Source organism: Schistocerca gregaria, chromosome 6 (assembly GCF_023897955.1).
Source record: "Schistocerca gregaria isolate iqSchGreg1 chromosome 6, iqSchGreg1.2, whole genome shotgun sequence".
Taxonomy (NCBI): Eukaryota; Metazoa; Arthropoda; class Insecta; order Orthoptera; family Acrididae; genus Schistocerca; species Schistocerca gregaria.
In genome coordinates this window covers 363,418,983-363,443,587 of record NC_064925.1, presented here as the reverse complement: position 1 = coordinate 363,443,587, position 24,605 = coordinate 363,418,983, and the positions used below count along the sequence as shown (strand labels likewise).

Genomic DNA, 24,605 nt, shown 5'->3' with positions numbered 1-24,605 from the left:
AATTCTGCAGGGATCTATAGTATTCACGTAAACAGCAACTTGTCGGTGATAACGTTAGCAGTGGCATTGTGTTCTCTTTTCCAAGCGGAGTCTTCTAAAAATAAGGTTTTATATTTGGAGGAGGCAAATTTCGGATACTTGTGGTCCTACCGTGGAGGAAGACAGATGTCTGATCCTGAGGTACGTGTCTGCTGACACCGACTAGGGTGATCCTTATCTAGGGGCGATCGGGGCCGTCTGACATACGTTTGCCTAATTTCGAGTAAGTGTTGCAAATCTCATTAGCGCTTTCCGCTCCCCGACCAATTCACACTTTGTAGAAATTTGCTACCCAATTTGCGTTGTCTCATTAATTGTATTGGTTAGTGGGTCTTGGATTCGTTTCCTTCCCATTTGCAAACTGCTCCGAGTAGGAAAGTTTGCAGCGTCTTCTACGTAAATGAGTTAACTTCCAACAGTGTTAGCAAAACATTCTTGATTAAACTGAGGTTCTAGAGGGCTTTATGTTTCAGTATTTTATGTGACTCTGTGCAAATTGTGTTGGAACAGTTTCTAAGTCAGTTTTACGAGAATTTATGCGCATTTTATTGGAAAGTTAATCATTTTAATCTGGCATGTGTCGAGATCTTAGAGTTATTAAGACTTGATTTGAATCTCAGAACCTAATTACGGCCCTGCAGCTGCACCTAGTATGCAGCCCTCTAAACAGTCGATATAGGCAGTTTATCTGCATTTATAATTTGTCTGTTTCATTGTGACGGTATTCCGTTGCAATACAGAGGCCACACATTCTGGTCTTTCAGCGTATACGATGATATTGTGATCAGTTTCTTTCCTGATGTATAAAAAGCATTGTATTCGTTTTTGGGGATATAGTAAGTAATGTCGGACTGCAAACTACATGCAACACATGGAAACAAATGATGCTAACATTCAACTTTCTGATCAACGGGTTGGATATGTTGCTGGAAGAGGTGTCATATCAGCAAAGAAAACAAATGTTATTGATGCAATATTTCTCCCCTTTAGTGAGAAACATGTTTATCACCTATTCAAGAACTCATAGCGCAATTTATCTGCTCTACTTTGAAGACTTGCATCGTAATTGTTTCTCGGGGTCAATAACTTCAGCAGGTTTTGGATGCCTACAAATTAATGCTCATAGATATCCCGAGAAATTTACTAGAGAGTTCGTGCTGTCACGTGGAGGCAACTGCAGGAGTTTTGTCGATCCAGGCAATACACAACAGGCTCCACACTATCAGTTTGGCATGTAGATGTCAATTACGAGGAACAATAGAAATGTACCAGCGTAGTGCTACGGTACTCGGAAGAGGTGGGCAAGGGGACACGTGGGAGGAGATGCCATGATATATAGCGTCGGATTTCGTTCACCAATCACAAGTGCGTGGGTTGGCCTGACATTCAACGAGGAGTCTACTAGTGTGTGCAGGTGGGCAGGCAGCAACGCACGGATTCAGTATAGAGGCTGTGAACCACATTTTCGGCTGGTGTAAATTACAGATGTCGGGTACCTCTTATGGCTGTCTAGCGTAATTTGTGGGCTGTGTAGTATCGGGCGTGACATTCCGACCTGTTCTCCAGCCCTGAAGCCAACATTTCTAACCTAAGGACATCACACACACCCATGCCCGAGGCAGGATTCGAACCTGCGACCGTAGCAGCAGCGCCGCTCCTGACTGGAGCGCCTAGAACCGCACGACCACCGCGGCCAGCTCCTCCACCTTGTCAACACATTCTTCCAGGAGACAGAAGTCAAACGAATGGAACTGCTGTTGATATCTTCTGACAGGAGACGGAAAGAACGGTTTTGAAATCTCGTCATACTTGGAGCGCGTTTTCGCAGAAACCCTTCAGAAAGCATGCCATCGAAGAGTGGAACAGTCTGAGCCGTGACGTCTAGTGCGTACAGGATGACAAGGAGAATCCAACCATGTAGCAAAGCAAAAGATATAGCAAAATTGTATTAAAAGTTTACCAGCAGCAGATTTTGAGTACAGAAAGTTGCACTGTGGTATAGACAACTTTATTTTGGTACGTATTTATTTTTGTTTCACTGTAAATATTGTTTGTTTTAGTTTTATGAGATTTATGGTATCATTTTCCTGCTCTCCGACAATTTAAGACTACACTTGATCACAGACGAACAGTTGGTACAGAACCCATATTCGGTTTGTTATTGGTGTTTTTGGGCTTTGTGTTGCGTATTCAAGTTAAGTTTTCTATCACGTATTCGTCACAGTTTCTCGTACTTCATTTGATTAGTTGTAGAACGAGAAATCTAAATTGGGGCATCAGAATCGTCAAGATGATTGGTCAAATTTTTGAGCAGTTTGTTAAACGCATAGAGGAAGTACTGCTGAAAGTTGTTTTCTCGGTCTTTGCCTCTGTGGACGTAAGATTCCATTGAAATAAAGCTGGCTGGGGAATCCCGGACAGTTGATTCAGCCCCTTTACTGGGAATGTTTCCATTCCTTCTCACAATGTGGTACTCGCCCTTCTCGAAATGAAGTGATTATGTCTTAAGTGCATCTGCTGCCTGTAGGTGACTGTAATGGGTGTGTGTGAGTGCTGCAAGCTGTCGACCTACTCTTCTCGATAGCTTAACGAATAGGGTAGCTTCCCAGACAGACAGACGTAACCCCATGAACAGTTTCACACTGTGAGACATTGCGCAGAGATGTGGTATTTAATCCAGGACCTTCGCACGAAGTCTAGTCATCAAAATATTTACGGCACCATCTCCACTCCCCTCGCCGATCAAACACCAGGGTTTTAGAATTCTATACCAGGACTACCTGTTGTCGAGCAGCATATGGGACGTAGTTGTAAAGTGTTATTGAAAAGTAAAATAAACTCAAATAATTGGCTCTTTATTTACTAATAGTCTACATAACCGTGCCTGAGAGTTCCAACAGCTGTTTATATAATTAAGGTAATTCTCATGTACTGTTTCGTTTAATTTGCACCTGTTGTTTCGATAACTGTGGTTCATCTTCAGACGAAAGTAGTTGCGTCAGCAACCCCTATTTTCTACTCAAAACAGCATATCAGACTGCCACTCTAAAGTAATATCCTGATGATCGAAAGATGTAACCTAAATAAAAAAATTTTAACTGAGACTGAACAATCAATGACCATTATCTTAACTGGCTCTGTATTTGCTTGCAGGTATATATTTGGAATAGAGGTACAAATAGAGATCCGTGTGTCACAACAGCTCAGCACTACACCGAAAGTGCCTAAACAAAGTAGAGTAGCCCATCTGAAAAGTGTATGACCTTACGGTTAATTCGTTTTCGTCAGGAGCAGAAAGTTTGCAGGTTAGTCACGCACTTTAGATGACTTTTGTATCATCACACTCGCTATGGGCGGGTGCTAGGCTTATCACTACTATCGCTAGATGAAGGAGTAAAGCTATGGAAACATGTGGATTCACTAACGACAAGAAAAAGTCGGTATTACAATTTTAAACATGGTTGTGAGCCAGCAACTGTACAAGAATATGATTTATATAATATAGCCAATCGGTTGCAACAAGATTTATCTTATTCTGGTCTGGACACCGCCTATGGGTTGTCTTCATCAGAAAAAACGAAACAACAATTACCTGTAGTGATATTTGAAAAACAGATTTGCAAGAAAATTGCTCTTGTCATACAAAATAACTTCTTAAAATCATATCGAAAACCATATAAAATTTAAAGCGATTGGAACTGACATAACAAATGTACTTGTCAGTAAAAATTATCCCACATGCCGCAGCATATTGTACAGCCCTTAGCAGCCTACGGTATGGTACGTCGTGTAGTTATAATTTTTAGTGACAAGTACAATTGTTATGTCAGTTCCAACAACTTTAATTTTTATATAACTTTAAATATGATTTTAAGAAGCTCTTCAATATTCGTAGATAGTTTTGATCATAAATCTGTTTTTCAACTGTTTCCGGTTTTTTTCTAATGAAGGCTCCCTTATTTGGTGTCAGAACTAGATCAAATTAAATCTTTCTGCAACCTCTTGGCTGTTTGTACAAATCAACGACTATTGTTTCTTTAGGAGTGCCATGTTATGGTACCAAGAGGTTAGTCTTGTAAGGGTTAAACAGTCAAAGGAGCCTACTACCGATTATTCTGACGAATAAAGGGAGGCTGCTGGATCGATGGTTTTCAGGAGGCTGTCCAAGGAGTGTGGGCAGGGTGGTTCAGTGTTATAGGCACAAACAAAACCGGCGAGTGGGGACTATGAACGAAGCAAATAATCCTAATAAAGATATATCCGGAAACTGATGATTTCAGTGATACGGCATATACACTAGTATCGACATGTCGATGTTACAGCACTATTAATATCATCATCCAAATATTACGATTATTTGCTTTCTTAATTGTCCTCTACCAGCACTTTTTGTTTGTCCATATAACAGTCTAACAACCTGTGTGTTATAGCTTTTCGTTGTTGATGGGATGCAGAGAACACAGTCGCATTTAAATAGTCTTCGTTTCATAAAATTTAGTGAGGGGAAATTTCGTTTTCCCTAACTAATGGAGGTTGCAATCAACAGTTCACAGTCACGGAATGCTCTGTGTTTGGGCTATCGAATTTTGCTTGAACCCCCGTATTCTCCTGACATGGTACTCACATTGTTCCTCTTTCCTCAGATGAAGAAACCATTGGAGGGAAGGCTTTTCCAGACCGATGAAGTGGTGATTTTTGAGGTGGAATACTTTCTGTAGAGCAAAAATGCACTCTGCTGCGGTCAAGATCTCCTCCACGCTACCTGTTCTTGGAAAAATGTGTTACATTAAAGATGAGTTTTAGAAAAAGACTGGTATGACCACGAAGTTTCTGGTGGATGCTTCATTTCTCCTAGGTGGTAATTAAAACTTTATGACTACCCGTCGGCTATAGAGCTGGGGAGCATTCTGTACAGAGGAAAGTGGTAGGTACTGGAATGAATGTAATGGGCTTTATCATACATACGGCTGAAGGAAAAAATCTGTGTAAAGTGTTTACGTGAGAGCAGAAAAAGACCGTTCTAGCGTCCTGGCCGTAAAGCGCTTGTCAGGTGGCTCATCTTGCGAGTCCGTCAGGGCCGGGGAACGTGGCTCGCACGTCGGGCTGTGCCGTGTCGGATACGGCGGCTGCTGAAGTGCCTCACTGAGCGCCGGCTGCGGCGTAGCGGAGATTAGCCCGTGCGGCGCGCCCGGAGGCGGGCCCAGTTGAGGTGACGAAGATTTAAGCGCCGCTTTTACGAGGACACTGCGGCGGCGCTGCGTGACGGCCGTGCTTGGGTTTTAATATCTGCCGGCCCTATTTATAAACAGGACGACGGGGTTGGAGGGGGGGAGGGGAGTAGTGGAGGGATGTGGACGAATGGCCGGGGGATGGGGACGGGGGGGGGGGGGGGGGGAGTGCTGCTCGTGGCCAGCGTGACGCGCGTAACGCGGCGGAAATTGCCATTTGGCGCCGCCCTACTGCCGGCAATTACCCGGCGCGGCGCAGCGCTAGCGCCGGCCGTGTCACGAGAATGTGCGCTCCGAGTGCGGCGTTCCTCTCCAGTTGGCGTACGCCGTAAAGCACGGCCCGGCCCGGCCCAGCCCGGCGCTGCAGCCAATGCCGTGAACTGTCCGACATGAGGTCTCTCGACAAATACATCGCTGTTCATTAAAACTGGAACACCTGGAACTTATGCGAATACACTAAAGTACAAACAACACGTCATCAATAGGATAAACGAAAGAAAAAATTAAGAATGCAACTGTAAATGCAAAAATTACTGAAGAAGTAGATGCTTCCAAGTAAGTATGAACTAAATTAACTAAGAAACGAAACATGAAAGAAGAAATTTCGGAGAGAATAGAAATTTTGTTATCATATATCGAATATAATTAGAAAATACCTGCCAAAGCCTAGCTACATGATAGACTGCGTGAGAAGGAGGGAAGCTTGGAACAGGCTCTGTGAAAGAACTCCATCAGCAGAAACTCATTAGCGAGAAGAAGTACAAGTGATGGTCTGTACTTTCCGACATACAACCTTCTATCAGGCATTCTTGATGCAATAATTTACCAACAGTCGTATGATTTGTAGAAGTTTATTTTATTTTATGAACTTCTATGTGGCTGGAAAGGAATACGCCACGTCCCCGTTGTGGACTTTACTAGACGCAGCTTATTGTCCGTTACTTCCAGCCTTCTTCTTCCCGTCGACAACGGAACCTGTACATCAACAGCGAGGTTACAGCATGCAGATGAATGACACACTGATCTAACTGAGGATCACGACACGTCTCCTTGGCTGTTAAATCAGACCTTTCGCTCCCCTTGTGCCCTGGTACCCAGCAAAAGACAGATCCTTCCCCAGCCTTTGTAGTTGGAAGAGGGCGTCGTGGATATTCTGGACTATATCAGTTGGGTACAAGCGTTGTAGAGAGTAGAGACACTCAGGGAACCGGAACAGACAAGGAATTTAGCAGTAGGACCATGTTTCATCTGTTCCACTGTCCGCAAGATCGCGCATAATTATGAGTAAAGTCTTCAGACAGTTGGATCTTGAGGACACGATCAGGGAAAACAGAGCAACCAATAGAATCCCCCTGGTTAGCTCCAACCATACACAAACTAGAATGATGCGCTGTTAAGCTTAAATGTTAAAAAATAGTGTGTTAAAAGCATTTGCAGGAGTGCAACCTATCCTGTACTGCTCTAAATCTAAATTTATTCTGGTCCTCTGCGGTAACCAGGCCTGCAGGAGGTTAAAATCCTGGAGCTGGGGTTGTAATGCTCCACACCAGGTGACTCCAGCACAGGTTGCACGCGGACCACAAACGGCTTGTTGCTCGTGGGCTATCGGAGGATGTAAAGTAACAAATAATTTTAAGGCATTACATCATTTCCACCTCTTCTATAATATTGAATAAGTGGCCCTTAGTTTCATTGCGTAAAATTTTAGCAAATTTTGATTGATTACATAAAAAAGACTGGGATGACTGGAGGGTGGAGGGACGTAAGCATGTTTTCCCTCTGCTTATGCCTTTCGTGGCATTGTTTCCGGTATGTACAGGTAAGCAGCCTAGGTATGGGAAAGGTTTATTCAACAAAATTTCCACAGACAAATTCTCCAAAACTAAATAAGGATGTTTGTTTAGTAAGTAAAACAAAATGCCTGCTAGTTCTTCAGTAAGTGAAACAAAATAAATGACGGTTCGAAATTAATGTAGCCACTTATGCTTTCAGAATCACAAAGGAAACAAATAAGTTCCGTGATACTTGAAAGAGTTAAACTATGTTCAGTGAATAGAATCTTTGTTATAAGAGCTTTACGTTAAAAACAGTGAATTACGATTCTGTAGCTATATCTCAATATTTAACGATCAGCGCCTCGAAGTCCTAAGAACTGTAGCTACAACGGAAAAATAAAATCTAAGTCTAAAGCCCAGCATCATTCAGAAGAACTGACAGTCAACAGCTCTTACGCTGTACTTCACTGAAGAAGTATTGAGAGACAACTTTCATGATTTATCTATATCAAACAAGTATAGAAATTCCAGCCTGACGCAGTGTCTCGTTATACAATGGCTGGAGAAAAATGCAACACCCTCAAGGGGTGTGTTAGTGGCATCAGAGTATAATGCGTCCGTACTGAAGGGCCGTAGCGCTAGTGATTCATTTGTCAACCTCATCGGACATCAGATGGGATTTAGGTGGCCTTTCAATGTACCCTCTGTTTTGGCTCTCCAGGGGCACATCGATAGATTGCTGCACATGTTGGGCACAATGTATCTGTCTTGTACAGATGATGACATCTGTGGTCTGTGCAATATTTCCACACCAGTGGACCAGGTCCTGGACGTCCGCGTAGTACAGTTCGCACGACGAGACAGACTCAAAGTGCGAGCAATGTTTGCAGACCGAACGTCATCCAGGGACGAGACCCAGGCGCCTGCTGCGCCCAATGTGTCATCAGGGTCCATTGGGACCCGTCCACTTGCAGAAGGACTAAGATTATATGAATCTCTGGCCAGGCCACGACTGACACCATGACACTGCCTAGAATGACTACTTTGATGTCGTGAAAGAGTTTCTGGAGAGTAGAATTGTACTCGGTTGTGTTACTGCTTAAAGTCAGTCGCCGGCAAGGCAGTCGGGAGCGATATAGCAGAGTGGGCTGTGAAAAGACGTCAGCCAATTTCATGCTGACCAACCCCTCTCCAGGACGACAAGGCGACAGCAGCGAAGAAGACGTAAGAGCCGCGCCCGATTGTTCGCGGTCCAGTCGAAGAGAAGCTTCGAGACTAGCGACCTGAATAGAGGTGTCAGCCGTGTTACTTTGCTTGTATTAGGAACTGTATTGACTGAAGAAGCTTGTTATTTTGTCTGTCCCCCTTTGCTTGCGACACATCTATGTAATTCTCAAAGTTAAGTATTGTCACTTACTTTTTAGTAATACGATCTGCTTGAATTGATCTCTAGCGTTCTGATAAAGACATCTCATAATCGACGACTAGGCAGTATTTAACAAGTTGCCTACAGCGGTAACAGCAGTTTCTGTCCGTATGATGGACGTATATTTATTTGAATGGAGTAGACCTGATGAATGTCACGGACTGCGCAGCCCCTCCCGCCGGAGGTTCGTGTCCTCCTACGGGCATGGGTGTGTGTTTTGTCCTCTGCACAATTTAGTTTAAGTAGTGTGTACGTCTAGCGAACGATGACCTCAGCAGTTTGGTCCCTCAGGAATTCACCCACGTTTGAACATTTTTTAGACCTGGTGACACGTCATTTCCAGAGCGTTCCAGAGGTTCATTCGCCCTCTACACTGCAGGCTTCTTGGAGTGCAAAGCTGTCAGTTACAACTCGCTGTCATACTTGGTGTTTCCGCGTTGTAAAGCGAGTTCCTGCCATTTCTTCCATATGAAGCGAATGAGCTTATTCAGCAGGACAACGCACATTCACATACGGTTGGTGCGAGGCAACTTTCTCTTCGTAGTGTACAACAACCGAGTTTCCAAGCACGATCACCAGACTTGTCACTAATTAAACACATACAGGACTTGATGAAGCGGGAGCATACTTGGTAGAGGGCCTGCAAGAACCGTTACTGAATTGCAACTTAAGGCGAAAGATGCTTGGCTCACTCTATCGCAGGATGCCATTCGGCACGTTTATGATCGTTTGTATGCGAGAATAAACGACTGTGTAGTTGCCAGGATGAAGGGGATAGGGACTGCACTGTAAGCTGATGCGACTGTTCAGGCATGCGTCATAGGGTCATGTGGATTTCATTTGGTCTGAATTTGTTATACTGTTGATGCGACTATTTGAGCATGCTCCATTGGGATATGTGAGTTACATTTGGTCTGAATTTGTTCTAGAAGATGGTCAGAAACAACCTGAAAGCCATGTCAAGGTAGGGCAGAGTAGGATATCCTTAGAAACAATTGTTAAGAGGAAAATTCGATACTTGGTGTCGTTTCAGAGTTAATTGACACTGAAGTTAGCCAATCAAGCCACTGCACTCCCACATGCAATTGCGTCCACTAGGTGATGACAGCACATGAGACTGCTCAGCCTTAAGCTAGGGTTAGATTCTTACTACCGTCGCAAGTCCAATCTCTGTATCGTCCTCTTGTTCGGTTTTAGGAAACCAGATGAAGAACTCGTGTGACGACACCGTCTCCAGTGGCCCGCTTGATGTAGCGCGCGCAACGGCCTAATCGGAAAATTCAATGCTAATTATATCGTAAATGGACCAAAAACCTAGTTTGCGACACCTTTACAAGCTTTTCAGACTGTATCTGACGAATCTGTATGCACTAGTTCAATGATGAACTATTCGTCAGCTCAGATGTCAATAAATTATTATTCTTGAGGTGGTTCAATTTTTTTCGGCAATGTAGAAATAAGTCGTCATTATGATTTGTTATTCAGACCGGTTAGTGGTTCGTCGGCAAAAAGAGAACGCAAATACAGATCCGTCATTCAGTACCTGTACGTATTTGCCTGGAGAAAGGGATGGTAATCGTGAAAAATTTGAGACTTTAACAAAATTTGACGTAGGTGTCGCAATCGGGATTATTTTCATAATGTTTGTTTCAGTTAAAATCCAAAAGGTTAACAACAATTTACTCTGATCCACATACATCGACACAGATGCGGCTTAACAGATCTGGGTCTACAGACAATTTGTCAGCAACGAAGACAACGCTATTGAAGGAAGTTTTGGTTCAACAGAGACTTGATTTTTGTAGCATAATTTACTTTCAGTTAGTGGCCAAGTTTGACAGCATGGCCTCTTTAAAGCCGTTATCTACATCCGCTGGGACATAATACATTGCCAGATCTTAAATGGGGCGGAACAAGCAGCACTTACATCCTCTATTCGTTAGTACTAGCAGATCTCCGTTTTGACCCCGTTTAATATCGGATAACATACTACTTCCGATAACATGTACGTGACAGTTTGGAAATTACCATGTGTCGAAAATGGGCAACAGGAAAAAATAAAATACAGTGTAGAAAAACAACCTTGCAGAACAATGTGTTGCCGGCCGCTGTGGCCCTGCGGTTCTAGGCACGTCAGTCCGGAATCGCGCTGCTTATGTGGTCGCAGGTTCGATTGATTGGTTTGGGAGATTAAAGGGACCAGATTGCTATAGTCATCCGTCCCCGCAGGTTCGAATCCTGCCTCGGGCATGGATGTGTCTGATGTCCTTAGGTTAGTTAGGTTTAAGTAGTTCTAAGTCTAGGGGACTGATGGCCTCAGATGTTAAGTGCCGTAGTGCTTAAGCCTTTTTTTAATAATGTGTTTCCTTGTTTTTGGTGGCCTGCGGACCACAGAATGAAAAGAACTATTTAACGCTCTTAATTGGTAAATATTATAACAAATCAGTTATAGAGTCCATCGACAGTTGTGAAAGCTAATGGATAAAACTTTTGTAAATTTTCTGTAAGATATAGTGTTGGTTCCCGAACACGGGAGGCATATCACTAAAATCTGGGCCAGTGACAGCAGCGCCGCCGTTACCGAAAGCTATTATTGGACATTTGAAACTGCATATCGAGCAAAATATTGCCTTCATGTCTTAAGTAGACTTTTGTATCAGTTCAGCTTGACCGGTAGGAAATAATACAACAATTTGGGCGCGGTTAGCTACAAATTTATTCTGCCGCAGAAACTGTCTTGAGAATACCCGTTTGGCTGACAAGCTCAACTTACGATGCGAAAGCAGTGCCATGTCTCAAAATGTGGAGAATAAAGAACGATAAATTAAACAAGCAATTATCGAAAATGAAGACAGTTATTATAGTGTTGTTTGATCTGTGACATTATTTTCATAGAATTTAAAGCGTGCAGTAAAGTGTACAGCCGGCCGGAGTAGCCGAGCAGTTCTAGGCGCTACAGTCTGGAACAGCGCGACCGCTACGCTCGCTGGTTCGAATGCTGCCTCGGGCATGGATGTGTGTGATGTCCTTAGATTAGTTAGCTTTAAGTAGTTCTAAGTTCTAGGGGACTGATGAACTCAGAAGTTAAGTCCCATAGTGCTCAGAGCCATTTTTTGAAAGTGTACAAATAGTGGATTTGTGGAAACCAGTACGTTCTACACCCTACAAATTAACCCTGGCGTCTAGGGTACTTGTAATGTTTGCTGCTTTAGGTTCATTGACATGTAATAACCTTGCATCACCTCAGGCACCCTTGTGATGTACTCCTGTAAGCTACGTTCTGTTTCCTAAAGTTTGTTACAGTTGAACAATTTCGATACATGCGCAGAAATTCAGAAGCCAATGCCGTATGAGTTTCACTCTGCGCTCGCAGAAGCTGTTTCGAAAATATGGAATGCTGTCACGTATTAACTTATTTTTTCAGTCCGCACTGGACACGTGTTCCTGGTCGCTTTACACGTATTTTAAGCCATGAGGGTGAGCGCAACACAGAGAGACAGTGCTTTGTGGCGAAGGTAACTACTGGAAGCTCCGGAGAGGCGATTACGTGTCGTAAGCGCAGGCTGCACTGCGGGCGAATAGCTGCAATGCGAAACGCTGCGTCACCCAGCGACCAGCGCTGCCATGAGCTACCTGCAGGACGATGACCGCTAACGATAAAGTAGGCTTTTTGTGTTCGGGATCACAGCTGGATATTTGACCACAATACAGATGAAAACAGACAAGGGCAGCGAATAAGTTATTGTCCCCTACCAGAATGTTAACGCATCATTGGAAAGACGTTTACTACACAATTTCAAAGTAATCAAAGTTTCACGGAGGAATCTCGTTTATCAGTGCTAGGCGGAACTCTACATCATCAGGTCAATACAAAACCCACATAATCCGTGAAGTATGAAAAAATAAAAGGTGGTTAAAAGCTACAAACACAAACAATATAATTATTTCAGGTAAAGATTAAACTTATTTTCACACATAAATTGACCAAATATTGAAAAAGAAAGGGCGGTCAGGTCTAAATGCCAATGTAATTATAAGTTTCTCTTGAGCTAGATTCGTATGACGTTTATGTGCAGCACCATCACGCAGCCATTTCACCAGCAGCACTTTAGCTGAACTTGTTTCCACTTACAGCACCTAATGCTTTGTCAAGCTGCAGTGTTGTCTCTCAATGTGTCATTTTGTCTTCAGACTGAGAACCAATTTCGTCCGCTGATCCATTATCATTACCGACATTATAGACGACCAAATGCAAATAACTTTCTCATCAGAAATCATTGTCATTCCGCAGCCTGTTGTTTACGTCTATAACACTTGCTTCTCAGTATCTTGGAATCTTTGCAAACACTTCGACCCCAGATTTAGCTGCAATATTTTTCTACAATAATCGTTTACCAGTACTACTCCATTCATAGATAGTAACATCTTCCTCTTCACTGTTATTGTAGTCCGCAGGTCGTGGTCTACCGGTTGCGTTCTCGCTTCCTAAGCACGGGGTCACGGGTTCGATTCCCGGTGGGGTTTCACATGTCTCGAGGTGACTGGGTGTTCGTGTTGTCCTCATCGTTTCATCATCATTCATGCGCGTGGCGAGATTGGACTGAGCAAAGGTTGAAAATTTGTACGGGTGCTGATAACCGCGCAGTTCAGCGCCCCACAAGCCGAACGTCATCATTATCTGTGTCATTTTACACTCGCAACAACCAGAAACAGTAAAGCGCTGTAGGTCTCAGTGTCAATTTGTTAGCTGACACGTTGGCGGAATCTGAGCATCATGTTTGGCTGAATTTAATGTTAGTGATTCTAGTTGTCAATTGTTGCCCCTGTTACTTCTGGAGTAAAAAATAATATACAGTTACTACAAAATATTCGGATTAATGATGACCAGATAAAAGTAGTTCAGTGTATTACCAAAATATAAACCAACATTGTGCATTAGATCACAAGGCTACGAATAAATCTTTTAATGAAGACTTTCATGCAAGGTTCAAAATATAAATGAAAACATAACTTAACCAACCAACAAATTTTAAGCTGTTTCTTCTTTTTTTAAAAATATTTACGACGTCTTCTATCTATTCCGGATGATCGGTGTTCTGCTCAGATGTATTGCTGCTGGGAAATCCTGCTATGAACTTAACACATTCACAGTTTACAAATACTATCAGGAGCAGTAAACCTTAACTACACATAATTTTATATGGTGAAAGGTCTAAATTCGGGATGCTTTCGGAAGAGACTGTATGTTTGTTTTGGGTAGTATGGCAAGTATACACTACTGAACTATGAGGCCACAGGCCTCGCAATCACATACTTGTTGTGTTATATATATTTGAGAGTGTAGTAAGTGACGATTTTTATCCTATAAAATGACAGCACATGGTCAATTACAGTTTGGCTTGCGGAGGGATAACTCCAGCAACATGCAGTTCAGCGAATGAAACGATATTTAATGCCGAGAGTTCATAGGTGGCATCAACAACAGCGTGACACGTAACTATAAACAATGTACCATTGTTTGAAGTAATAGCACTCTTCAATGGCGGTTCTCTTGCCGTACGAAACTGCAGTTTCTATTCCTTACAAGTGAGATACTTGTTAATGCTGAGTATACTTTTTTGTCTCCAACTATGTCTTCATGTTTTATTAATGCGCGATCTTGTTTTCAAGCTTCACCTCCGTCTCGTTAAATTTGACACGGATCTTGGTTATACGGGATCAAAGCGACTAAACACTAACAGGATATTGTTTCAGATTCACTGTTCCATTATGCGATGGAATCGGTTCATTGTTCTTGGTAAGGCGCCATCCATTACCGTGCTGTTGGAAGATATAAGTCAAGGTAAGTCAGTTTCAATCACTGCATAGGAACTATTGTTCCATCAATGCTCATCCTCTGAAATGAGTTTCACCGTCAAATATCTGATACTATACAACCACAGTGGCCATTGATTTGAGATTATGATATAAATCATGCATTAGGGAAGCACAGTGCCAGTATAAACTTATTGACAGGCTCACAGGAAATTCTAATTCACCCATAGACGGTGGTATATACAAAACAAGCGTACTACTGACTTTCAGTATTTTCGTGCCCGTGATCTTAGAAACCTGATTAACTGAAGGAAGAGTTGCACAGTTCGTCGTAGCTTTGTTTAGCCACCTGCACAGCGCTAAAGAATCAATTGCTATGACGCTAACAGAAGCAAATGCGTTACTGGAAGACATGGTTTCAATATTCTGGAAGTGTACGCTACAAAAATAGTTACATATTACTTTCATCAACGTACATCTCACTTAATGACTATGTCAGTAACCTAGATGCCTGGGCGGACATTATCTGGAATCAGTTACATCCTGTTAACCAGTAAAGAGTTAAATGAAGAAGAGTATATTCGTGATATAAACCCTATCCTTCCCTTACCTCTAATTGTACCATCGATCTGAAGCTTTCAGTCTGCCAAATACCATGTGAGTTTACCACCTGTAGCTACTGTCGACAAGACTGAAATAAACTCAATTTTCGCAAATGTGGGTGTTTATACTGTCTATCTTTGAGAAACAGTATAAGAGACAAAACGTAAAGTTAACAAAGCCAACAAACAGAAATTTCGTTCTTCACTGGCGACGGAACCTTCATAGTCATTCTCAGTGGAAGTGGTGACAGTGGAATAACAATACATCAAAGATTCATTTGATATTTTGCTGGCAAATTATTTGTTACGTACCTTAGAAAAGGAAAACACAGTCCCTGAAATTCACGGGAAGATACACTCTCAGCAATAAAATTACTACGAGGGGAAGTATTATGTCATTACGATTTCTTGAACTGAATTGAGGAGCTATAGATTTCTTCAAATGCCTTTTCAGCAACACTTACCCTGCACGCAACTGCTAATTTTGGTGTTGGATGCATCCGAATCTTGACTTAACTTCCACAGTGCAATTCATTAATGTCATCGTCGAAAACTCTCTAGCCATTTTACACTCTCAGGCAAAGCGTTAACTGTGCAAAAACAGGCTGAAAGGATAATATCTTGCGTCCTTCGTCAATCGACAAGAACGTAATTGTTTAGAAAAAGATTATACCAACACCAATCTCACAATACATTTTCTTTCCTACGAAATTTGGTATGAAGTACCGTTAACAGTTCGAAGTTATTGCTAGCATTCAAAAGTGAAACCTTATGTACTCTCATAGTTAATTACGTATGACGTTTGTTGTGTGCTGATTACGTTTTCTATATGCAAGTTCTGCTCAGTTAATGGTTATCACACATTATGTGAGAGCGAAAAACCTAGTGTGTTACATCTACATGACTACTCTGCAATTCACATTTAAGTGCTTGGCAGAGGGTTCATCGAACCACAATCATACTATCTCTCTACTATTCCACTTCCGAACAGCGAGCGGGAAAAACGAACACCTAAACCTTTCTGTTCGAGCTCTGATTTCTCTTATTTTATTTTGATGATCATTCCTACCTATGTAGGTTGGGCTCAACAAAATATTTTCGCATTCGGAAGAGAAAGTTGGTGACTGAAATTTCGTAAAAAGGTCTCGCCGCGACGAAAAACGTCTATGCTGTAATGACATGGTTTATGTTGTAAATAATTTGTTTCCTTCTCTTACCGTTGATAACTTGGTTCTAATAACAATTATTTATTCTTCTTGTAGTCGAAATCAGAAGAAGTGTGTGATACGCAATGGCGTTTTCTGATGGCCATGCGACCGACATGTTATTTAATTGGTAGTAAAATACAGTAGGACTTTGTAATAATATACTTTAGTTCCTGCCTTATTTTTGGGACACTGTGCTGAGTAACTACAGCTGGGGAGTTAGACGTCTTAATGGCTGTAATGTAACCATTAGTTAAATAGTTTCATCACTCCTCCGTCTTACTCCTGATAAAATAATGTCGCTTCATTGTTTGTTTTGAACGTTACTTTGTTATTGCTATGATATTCAATGAACTCGTGCCAGATTGGGGAGTGAATGATGAGACTCTAGTGGAAGCTCATCAGTTTTCATTGCTACAAAAGTTTGGAATTGAAACAACATTCCTGTCAAACTTTGTTAGAACGTGAGGAGGGTAGCCTTGTAGTACTCTGCAATAGATTAGTCGTCACTGCATCTCAAATAGTGCCATTTGGTGTATCCATATTTTCTTGAAAAAATTGTTATTCGTCCGTGATAGAAATGTTTCGTACAGATACAGTAATAAAGAAGTATGTTTCTGTTAATATTTTACGTGATTACCGCAACATGTAACTATCAAGACTATAATATTTGTATCATATAACTTACTTGACCTGAAATCTAATTAAGTATCTGTTCTCGTTCTATAATTTGATGTAACACGGAAGTATTTTTTAAATGTCGTTTCTGAAACTGTGTCGTTTTATGTATGACATGCAATAAATAACAGGTTCATGCTAAGGGAATGTAGGTTTGTAGAAGATGGAAATACTGCAGTAATTAACTCCGCAACGAGAAGTGTTAGGCGGGGATCTAAAAGGAGGAAGGGAGCGATGTGGTGCGAGAAGTCTTTGAGGCACATGGAGTGAGCGGGTAGCTCTCAACGAAGCTATATCCGGAGTGAACAGTGAGTGTACAATTTCTGGAAAAGCGTAGTAATTACGTCCGGGATGTGGATTGTTATTGACCGATGTATCATCGCATTTATTGGGTTGCCCCCAAAACGGTATTTACGACCCTAAGAAGATGTTGTACAGTGGACATTTAATCTATCGCCAGAGAATATATTGCTCAATTTTGTAAATGAAATGAAATGATTGTCTAACATTTTTGGCTTGCAGGCTAGTGCAAGTCTTTTTACTTACGTTTGTAAATGTAGACATGGAACAATATTTGATAAAGTCCAAACAATAATTGCATCAGACTAAATTTGTTTTAGGAACCATGTTTTATTCTAAGTCATTCACCTAGATAGAATACTGTTCCTTTTATTACACTACTGGCGATTAAAGTTGCTACACCACGAAGATGACGTGCTACAGACGCGAAATTTAACCGACAGGAAGAAGATGCTGACATATGCAAATGATTAGCTTTTCTGAGCATTCACACAAGGTTAGCGCCTGTGGTGACAACTACAATGTGCTGGCATGAGGAAAGTTTCCAACCGATTTCTCATACACAAACAGCAGTTGACCGGCGTTGCCTGGTGAAATGTTGTGATACCTCGTGTAAGGAGGAGAAATGCGTACCATCACGTTTCCGACTTTGATAAAGGTCGGATTGTAGCGTAACGCGATTGCAGTTTATCGTATCGCGACATTGCTGCTCGCGTTGGTCGACATCCAATGACTGTTAGCAGAATACGCAATCGGTGGGTTCAGGAGAATAGTACGGAACGCCCTGCTGGACCCAACGGCCTCGTATCACTAGCAGTCGAGATGACACGCATCTTATCCGCATGGCTGTAACGGATCGTGCAGCCACGTATCGATCCGTGAGTCAAAAGATGAGGACGTATGCAAGACAACAACTATCTGCACGAACAGTTCAATGACGTTTGCAGCAGCATGGACTATCAGTTCGGAGACCATGGCAGCGGTTACCCTTGACGCTGCATCACAGACAGGAGTGCCTGCGTTGGTGTACTCAACGACGAACCTGGGTGCACGAATGGCAAAACATCATTTTTTCGGATGAATCCAGCTTTTGTTTGCAGCATCATGATGGTCGCATCCGTGTTTGGCGACATCGCGATGAACGCACATTGGAAGCGTGTATTCGTCATCACCATACTGGCTCATCACCCGGTGTGATTCTGAGGGTCAGTCACCTCTTGTTCGCATGGACGGCACGTTGAACAGTTGACGTTACATTTCAAATGTGTTAGGAGCCGAGGCTCTACGCTTCATTCGATCCCTGCGAAACCCTACATTTCAGTAAGATAATGCACGACCGCATGTTGCAGGTCCTGTACCGGCCTTTCTGGATACAGAAAATGTTCGACTGCTTCCCTGGCCAGCAGATTCTCCAGATCTCTCACCAACTGATAACGTCTGGTCAATGGTGGCCGAACAACTGGCTCGTCACAATACGCCAGTCACTACTCTTGATGAACTGTGGTATCGAGTTGAAGCTGCATGGGCAGCCACCCAAGCTCTGTTTGACTCAATGCCCAGGCGTATCAAGGCCGTTATTACGGCCAGAGGTGTTTGTTCTGGGTACTGATTTCTTAGGATCTATGCACCCAAATTATGTGAAAATGTAATCACATGTCAGTTCTAGTATAATATATTTGTCCAATGAATACTCTTTTATCATCTGCATTTATTCTAGGTGTGGCAATTTTAATGGTCACTAGTGTAGAATACTGTTTCTGTTGTAAGAATGCTCCTAACAGTCCTTTTACGAGAAAGTAGAAGTGATTACGTCATTAATTAAGGTAATTAAAAGAACTGCTGACTTTGTGGAGTAATAGGATTTGGTACGAGTACCGTAGGTTCGATTCTCGCTCAAATAAAATAGTATCATTTCAATAGGTAAGGAATGTATGAAAAATTTGTGCTTGATTTCTTTCCTGTGGATATACGATCACTGGGATTTTAGAGTGGAGTTACTGAAGTAGTAATCCCCTAGAGCGTTACAATATAACTCCCTCACATGGTCTTTATGTAGTAACGAAGCAGGACTTAATGATGTGTTTTCTGCTATAATAGGGAATATATTTTTTATTCCCTATGATAGCATTTTATATCTCATTTGACGTTACAAGAACTAATCTAAATCAGAATGACTATTTCCAACATGATAGCCGTATAGGAAATTGCGTACTGAAGCAATGGTTCCTGTCTCACCAATAACTTGATAAAATGTATTAAATGTATTATTTGTCTTCTTTCTGTTTCTATATAACTCAGATAAGGGGATGATTGTTTAGGATCCTTACGTAGCTAAGTAGCTCGTCTTATTGTTGGTAACTTTTGATGTTTTCTAAACGACTCAAACATTCCTATTTATCAAAATCCATTTCTATCAGACAATTATTTTGAAGAACTATGTGTCTTTGCTGAGAAACGGTCCAAGCCTGTTAGGTTCGTATTACACTGTAAACGAACTTTGCAAAATGTCTTTTACAAAAGCCGTTTTATCAGTTCTTTGGTGATGGTACTATATAATTGTTATGAAAGAGCTAAACCCTAGATTTTATAAAAGAATTGTCAAAGATGTTTATCAGTGTAATACGGGCCCAAGAAAGCTGGGGGTAGAACGACGCTTACCTCATCGTCGAAGTTGTTGTCGGGGTCGGACATGTCTGTGTTATTGCGCGGTGTCCGGGTGCGGTGGGTGTCTTGGCGGCTGCAGCTCGGCCGCTGCTACGGGCGGTCCCCGCTGGGAGGCGGCGTGGGCGGCGCGGGCGGCGGCGGGGGCGGGAGCTCGGGGGCCGGGGCCGGCCCGGGGCCGCATGGCGCGCGCCGCGGAGGCCTGCAACCCGCCACACGCGCTCTGCAACGCCGTCCGCAGCCGCGCGCGCCTAGCTAGGGAGCGAGCCGGGTGCCGTGGGGCTGCGAGTGCCTGCTGCTGCTGCCGCTGCTGCTGTAGAGGCCGAGCTGCACGCCGACTAGAGACGATCAAACCCGTTCATCTTCGAGGACTAGTCCACTCGTGACTGACCCTTACCGGAATCCATCCACGTTTACCCGTCCTCCATTAATTTCTTTTTCTGATTATGTAATTTATTGATTGATTCATCTCAGCCCGCCCATACAGTACACACAGCGCACACATATTCATAAACAATCAACATACAGTAATATCGTCAACCAAATTTGCGAATAAGATGATATTTGTCCGAAACTGCGCCAGATTGTTATCGACGACTGTGCCGCTAAAGCGGAGTTATTGAACGCAGTTTTCCGAAATTCCTTCACCAGGGAAGACGAATGGAATATTCCAGAATTTGAAACACGAACATCTGCTAGCATGAGTTTCTTAGAAGTAGATACTTTAGGGGTTGCGAAGCAACTCAAATCGCTTGATACGGGCAAGTCTTCAGGTCCAGATTGTATACCGATTAGGTTCCTTTCAGATTACGCTGATACTATAGCTCCCTACTTAGCACTCATATACAACCGCTCGCTCACCGATAGATCTGTACCTACAGATTGGAAAATTGCGCAGGTCGCACCAGTGTTCAAGAAGGGTAGTGGGAGTAATCCATTTAACTACAGACCTATATCATTGACTGTTTGCAGTAGGGTTTTGGAGCATATACTGTATTCAAACATTATGAATCACCTCGAAGGGAACGATCTATTGACACGTAATCAGCATGGCTTCAGAAAACATCGCTCTTGTGCAACGCAGCTAGCTCTTTATTCGCACTAAGTAATGGCCGCTATCGACAGGGGATCTCAAGTTGATTCCGTATTTCTAGATTTCCGGAAAGCTTTTGACACCGTTCCTCACAAGCGACTTCTAATCAAGCTGCGGAGCTATGGGGTATCGTCTCAGTTGTGCGACTGGATTCGTGATTTCCTGTCAGGAAGGTCGCAGTTCGTAGTAATAGATGGCAAATCATCGAGTAAAACTGAAGTGTTATCAGGTGTTCCCCAGGGAAGCGTCCTGGGAGCTCTACTGTTCCTGATCTATATAAATGACCTGGGTGACAATCTGAGCAGTTCTCTTAGACTGTTCGCAGATGATGCTGTAATTTACCGTCTAGTAAGGTCATCCGAAGACCAGTATCAGCTGCAAAGCGATTTAGAAAAGATTGCTGTATGGTGTGTCAGGTGGCAGTTGACGCTAAATAACGAAAAGTGTGAGATGATCCACATGAGTTCCAAAAGAAATCCGTTGGAATTCGATTACTCGATAAATAGTACAATTCTCAAGGCTGTCAATTCAACTAAGTACCTGGGTGTTAAAATTACGAACAACTGCAGTCGGAAGGACCACATAGATAGTATTGTCGGGAAGGCGAGCCAAAGGTTGCGTTTCATTGGCAGGACACTTAGAAGATGCAACAAGTCCACTAAAGAGACAGCTTACACTACACTCGTTCGTCCTCTGTTAGAATATTGCTGCGCGGTGTGGGATCCTTACCAGGTGGGATTGACGGAGGACATCGAAAGGGTGCAAAAAAGGGCAGCTCGTTTTGTATTATCGCGTTATAGGGGAGAGAGTGTGGCAGATATGATAATCGAGTTGGGATGGAAGTCATTACATCATAGACGTTTTTCGTCGCGGCGAGACCTTTTTACGAAATTTCAGTCACCAACTTTCTCTTCCTAATGCGAAAATATTTTGTTGAGCCCAACCTACATAGGTAGGAATGATCATCAAAATAAAATAAGAGAAATCAGAGCTCGAACAGAAAGGTTTAGGTGTTCGTTTTTCCCGCTCGCTGTTCGGGAGTGGAATAGTAGAGAGATAGTATGATTGTGGTTAGATGAACCCTCTGCCAAGCACTTAAATGTGAATTGCAGAGTAGTCATGTAGATGTAGATGTAGTTGTAGATGTAGACCTAGGCAAGCATTTGGCTTCCAGTCAAGAGATAAATGGGCAATGAGGGCACTAGTACAAGTGCTGCACAGATTGTTCATCTCCACACTTATTCTTGTTATCCTCCGATGTGAAAGGCGATAGTTTAAGAGACGAACTTCACCCCACTAACGGAGGATTTTGTGCGGTTAAGGGTTGGGTTAGGTTGTTTGGGGAATTAGACCAGACAGCGAGGTCATCGGTCTCATCGGATTAGAGAAGGATGTCGGCCGTGCCATTTCAAAGGAACCATCCCGGCATTTGCTTGGAGCGATTTAGGGAAATTACGGAAAACCTAAATCAGGATGGCCGGACGCGGGATTGAACTGTCGTCCTCCAGTGCGGTTAAGGGACCTGCAAACACACCACTCCTCCACTCCTCCTTGTGGGGGGCCGGAAGGTGTTATCGAGGTTGCATCCAGTCTTGTTGCACGGATTTCCTTAGAGAAACTTTTGCTTTGTCGAGAGCGGGTCTTAAAGGTTCTGTTGTTCGAAGTAAACGTTTCTTTGATATTATCCTAGGCTAAGGTAGTTGATAGGCTGACAATGGGTGGGCGACAAAAAAGCCTAAAATCGTCAATTCTTCTTTGGTTTGACAACAAATCTGCGGAGTCAATGAACTGTGAGGTGAGATAAATATTATTGTAGTTACAACTACTGTTTACTATGATGACGGAAGGATCGATCTGTAACTAAAAAGCCTAGCTGATGTGTACTGACAGACGTGTATTTGCAAACACGAAGTACAATGGTTTAAAAATCAAACCGTGACATTCGTATGTTAGAAGGTTGTAATTACTTCGAAATACAAAACTGCTAAACTGCTACGTTTCATTGCTCATCTTTCCGTGATGTCAGTATGCTTGAGATTCTTAGCAGTGTGCGATAACAGTGTGTCAGTTGTGCAGGTACTTCATGGAATCGTTAATGTAATCGTTTTGTGTAGTTAGTGCATAGTGCCTTATAGCCAAACGGAAGTATTTTAATTCATATAACGTTCTATGTTTGTAAAATATATTTCTTTCGGCTTCATCATCAGTGCCCTATCATGCAGTTCTATCACTTCTCCCTCTGATGTTTATTACCATAGGCCCTCCAAGACATAGTCATCGCCACCCAGAAAGAGAGACCGTTTGAAGGACTGGGAGAATTACATGATCTCCGATGCAGATGAAATAGATCTTTATATTTTAATGCATGTTTAAGATGATAATGACGTGTTAAAGTAATTTTGCAGACATGAAAAGGATCTACCAGTGATGACTGCAGTTATGTGACATCTTTTATGTAACCCTATAGGAAGCGCTGCTAGTGGGCAATGGTTTAGATTTTACTCACAACAAAAAAAGTTTTGCATCACTCCGGTTCCCAGAACTCCTGCAGAAAGACGTTGGCTGTGGATATTGTGTCACAGAAACCAGTCCCTTGGGTCCCTTAGACTGTTCAGAGATGTCAGCAACCCCCCCCCCCCCCAAAAAAAAAAAATGTAAAAAAACCATGCATGAGCAGCGCCTATTAGATGGATAGGGTTCGACAGCCGATCGGTTCCAGTCATTCCACCAGGAAGGAGGTACACGGCTCGTGTTGTCTGTAGATCAACCATGCCTAGACGGTTCACATCGCGGTTCAGTTGCGTCCGCATTGTTACTTCGTGCCAGAAAGGGCTCTCAACAAGGGAAGTGTCCAGGCGTCTTGGAGTGAAGCAAAGGGATGTTGTTCGGACATGGAGCAGATACAGAGAGACAGGAACTGTCGATGACATGCCTCGCTCAGGCCGTCCAAGGGCTACTACTGCACTGAATGACCGCTATCTACGGATTATGGCTCGGAGGAATCGTGACAGCAACACCACCATGTTAAATAAAATAATGCTTTTCGTGTAGCCACATGACACGTTACGACTGAAACTGTGCACAATACGCTGGTTAATACTGAAACTGTGCACAATACACTGCATGATGCGCAACTTCACTCCCGAGGTGGAAGCTATGGCCGAGCGGTTCTAGGCTCTTCAGTCCGGAGCTGCATTGCCGTTACGGTAGCAGGTTCGAATCCTGTCTTAGGCATGGATGTTTGTGATGTCCTTAGGTTAGTTAGGTTTGAGTAGTTCTACGTCTAGGGCACTGATGATTTCTGATGTTAAGCCCCATAGTGCTCAGAGCCACCGCAGACATCCATGGCGAGGACCATCTTTGCAGCCACGACACCTTGCAGTGCGGTACAGATGGGCCCAACAACATGCCGAATGGACCGCTCAGGACTGGTATCACTTTCTCTTCACCGATGATTGTCGCATATACCATCACCCAGACAATCGTCGGAGACTTATTTATTTCACGTTTGACATGAGCACAGATGCTCTAAATCTGACCATTGCATTTTAGCAATGTAATTCTACGATTTATCTTTGTGTCATTCTGATGAAGACATCCCTGGTAGATGTCGAAACCTAGGTCAACGCAAATGCCAATTATGTGCAACCAGATGGTTCTATGATTCCATGTTGAAACTATAACCTGGCTCCTAAGAACGGCCATGTTTAAAACCGTACTTGACGATGTGTTAAGAAAGAGGGAGAGAAAGAAAGAAATAAAGAAAGAAATAGAGGGGAGGGGG

The 24,605-nt window shown here is 42.8% G+C and overlaps 1 protein-coding gene across 2 annotated transcripts in view; it reads right to left on the bottom strand.

Moving 5' to 3' along the window:
* LOC126278155 (dipeptidyl aminopeptidase-like protein 6) overlaps positions 1–19,842 on the bottom strand; it is a 752,824-nt gene extending 732,982 nt beyond the window's left edge. For both annotated transcript variants that reach the window (XM_049978055.1, XM_049978056.1), the window contains exon 1: positions 19,726–19,842. In XM_049978055.1, coding sequence (XP_049834012.1) covers positions 19,726–19,758 — 33 coding nt within the window. In that variant the 5' untranslated portion in view covers positions 19,759–19,842. The remainder of the gene's footprint in view (positions 1–19,725) is intronic.
* Positions 19,843–24,605: the final 4,763 nt, after the last annotated feature.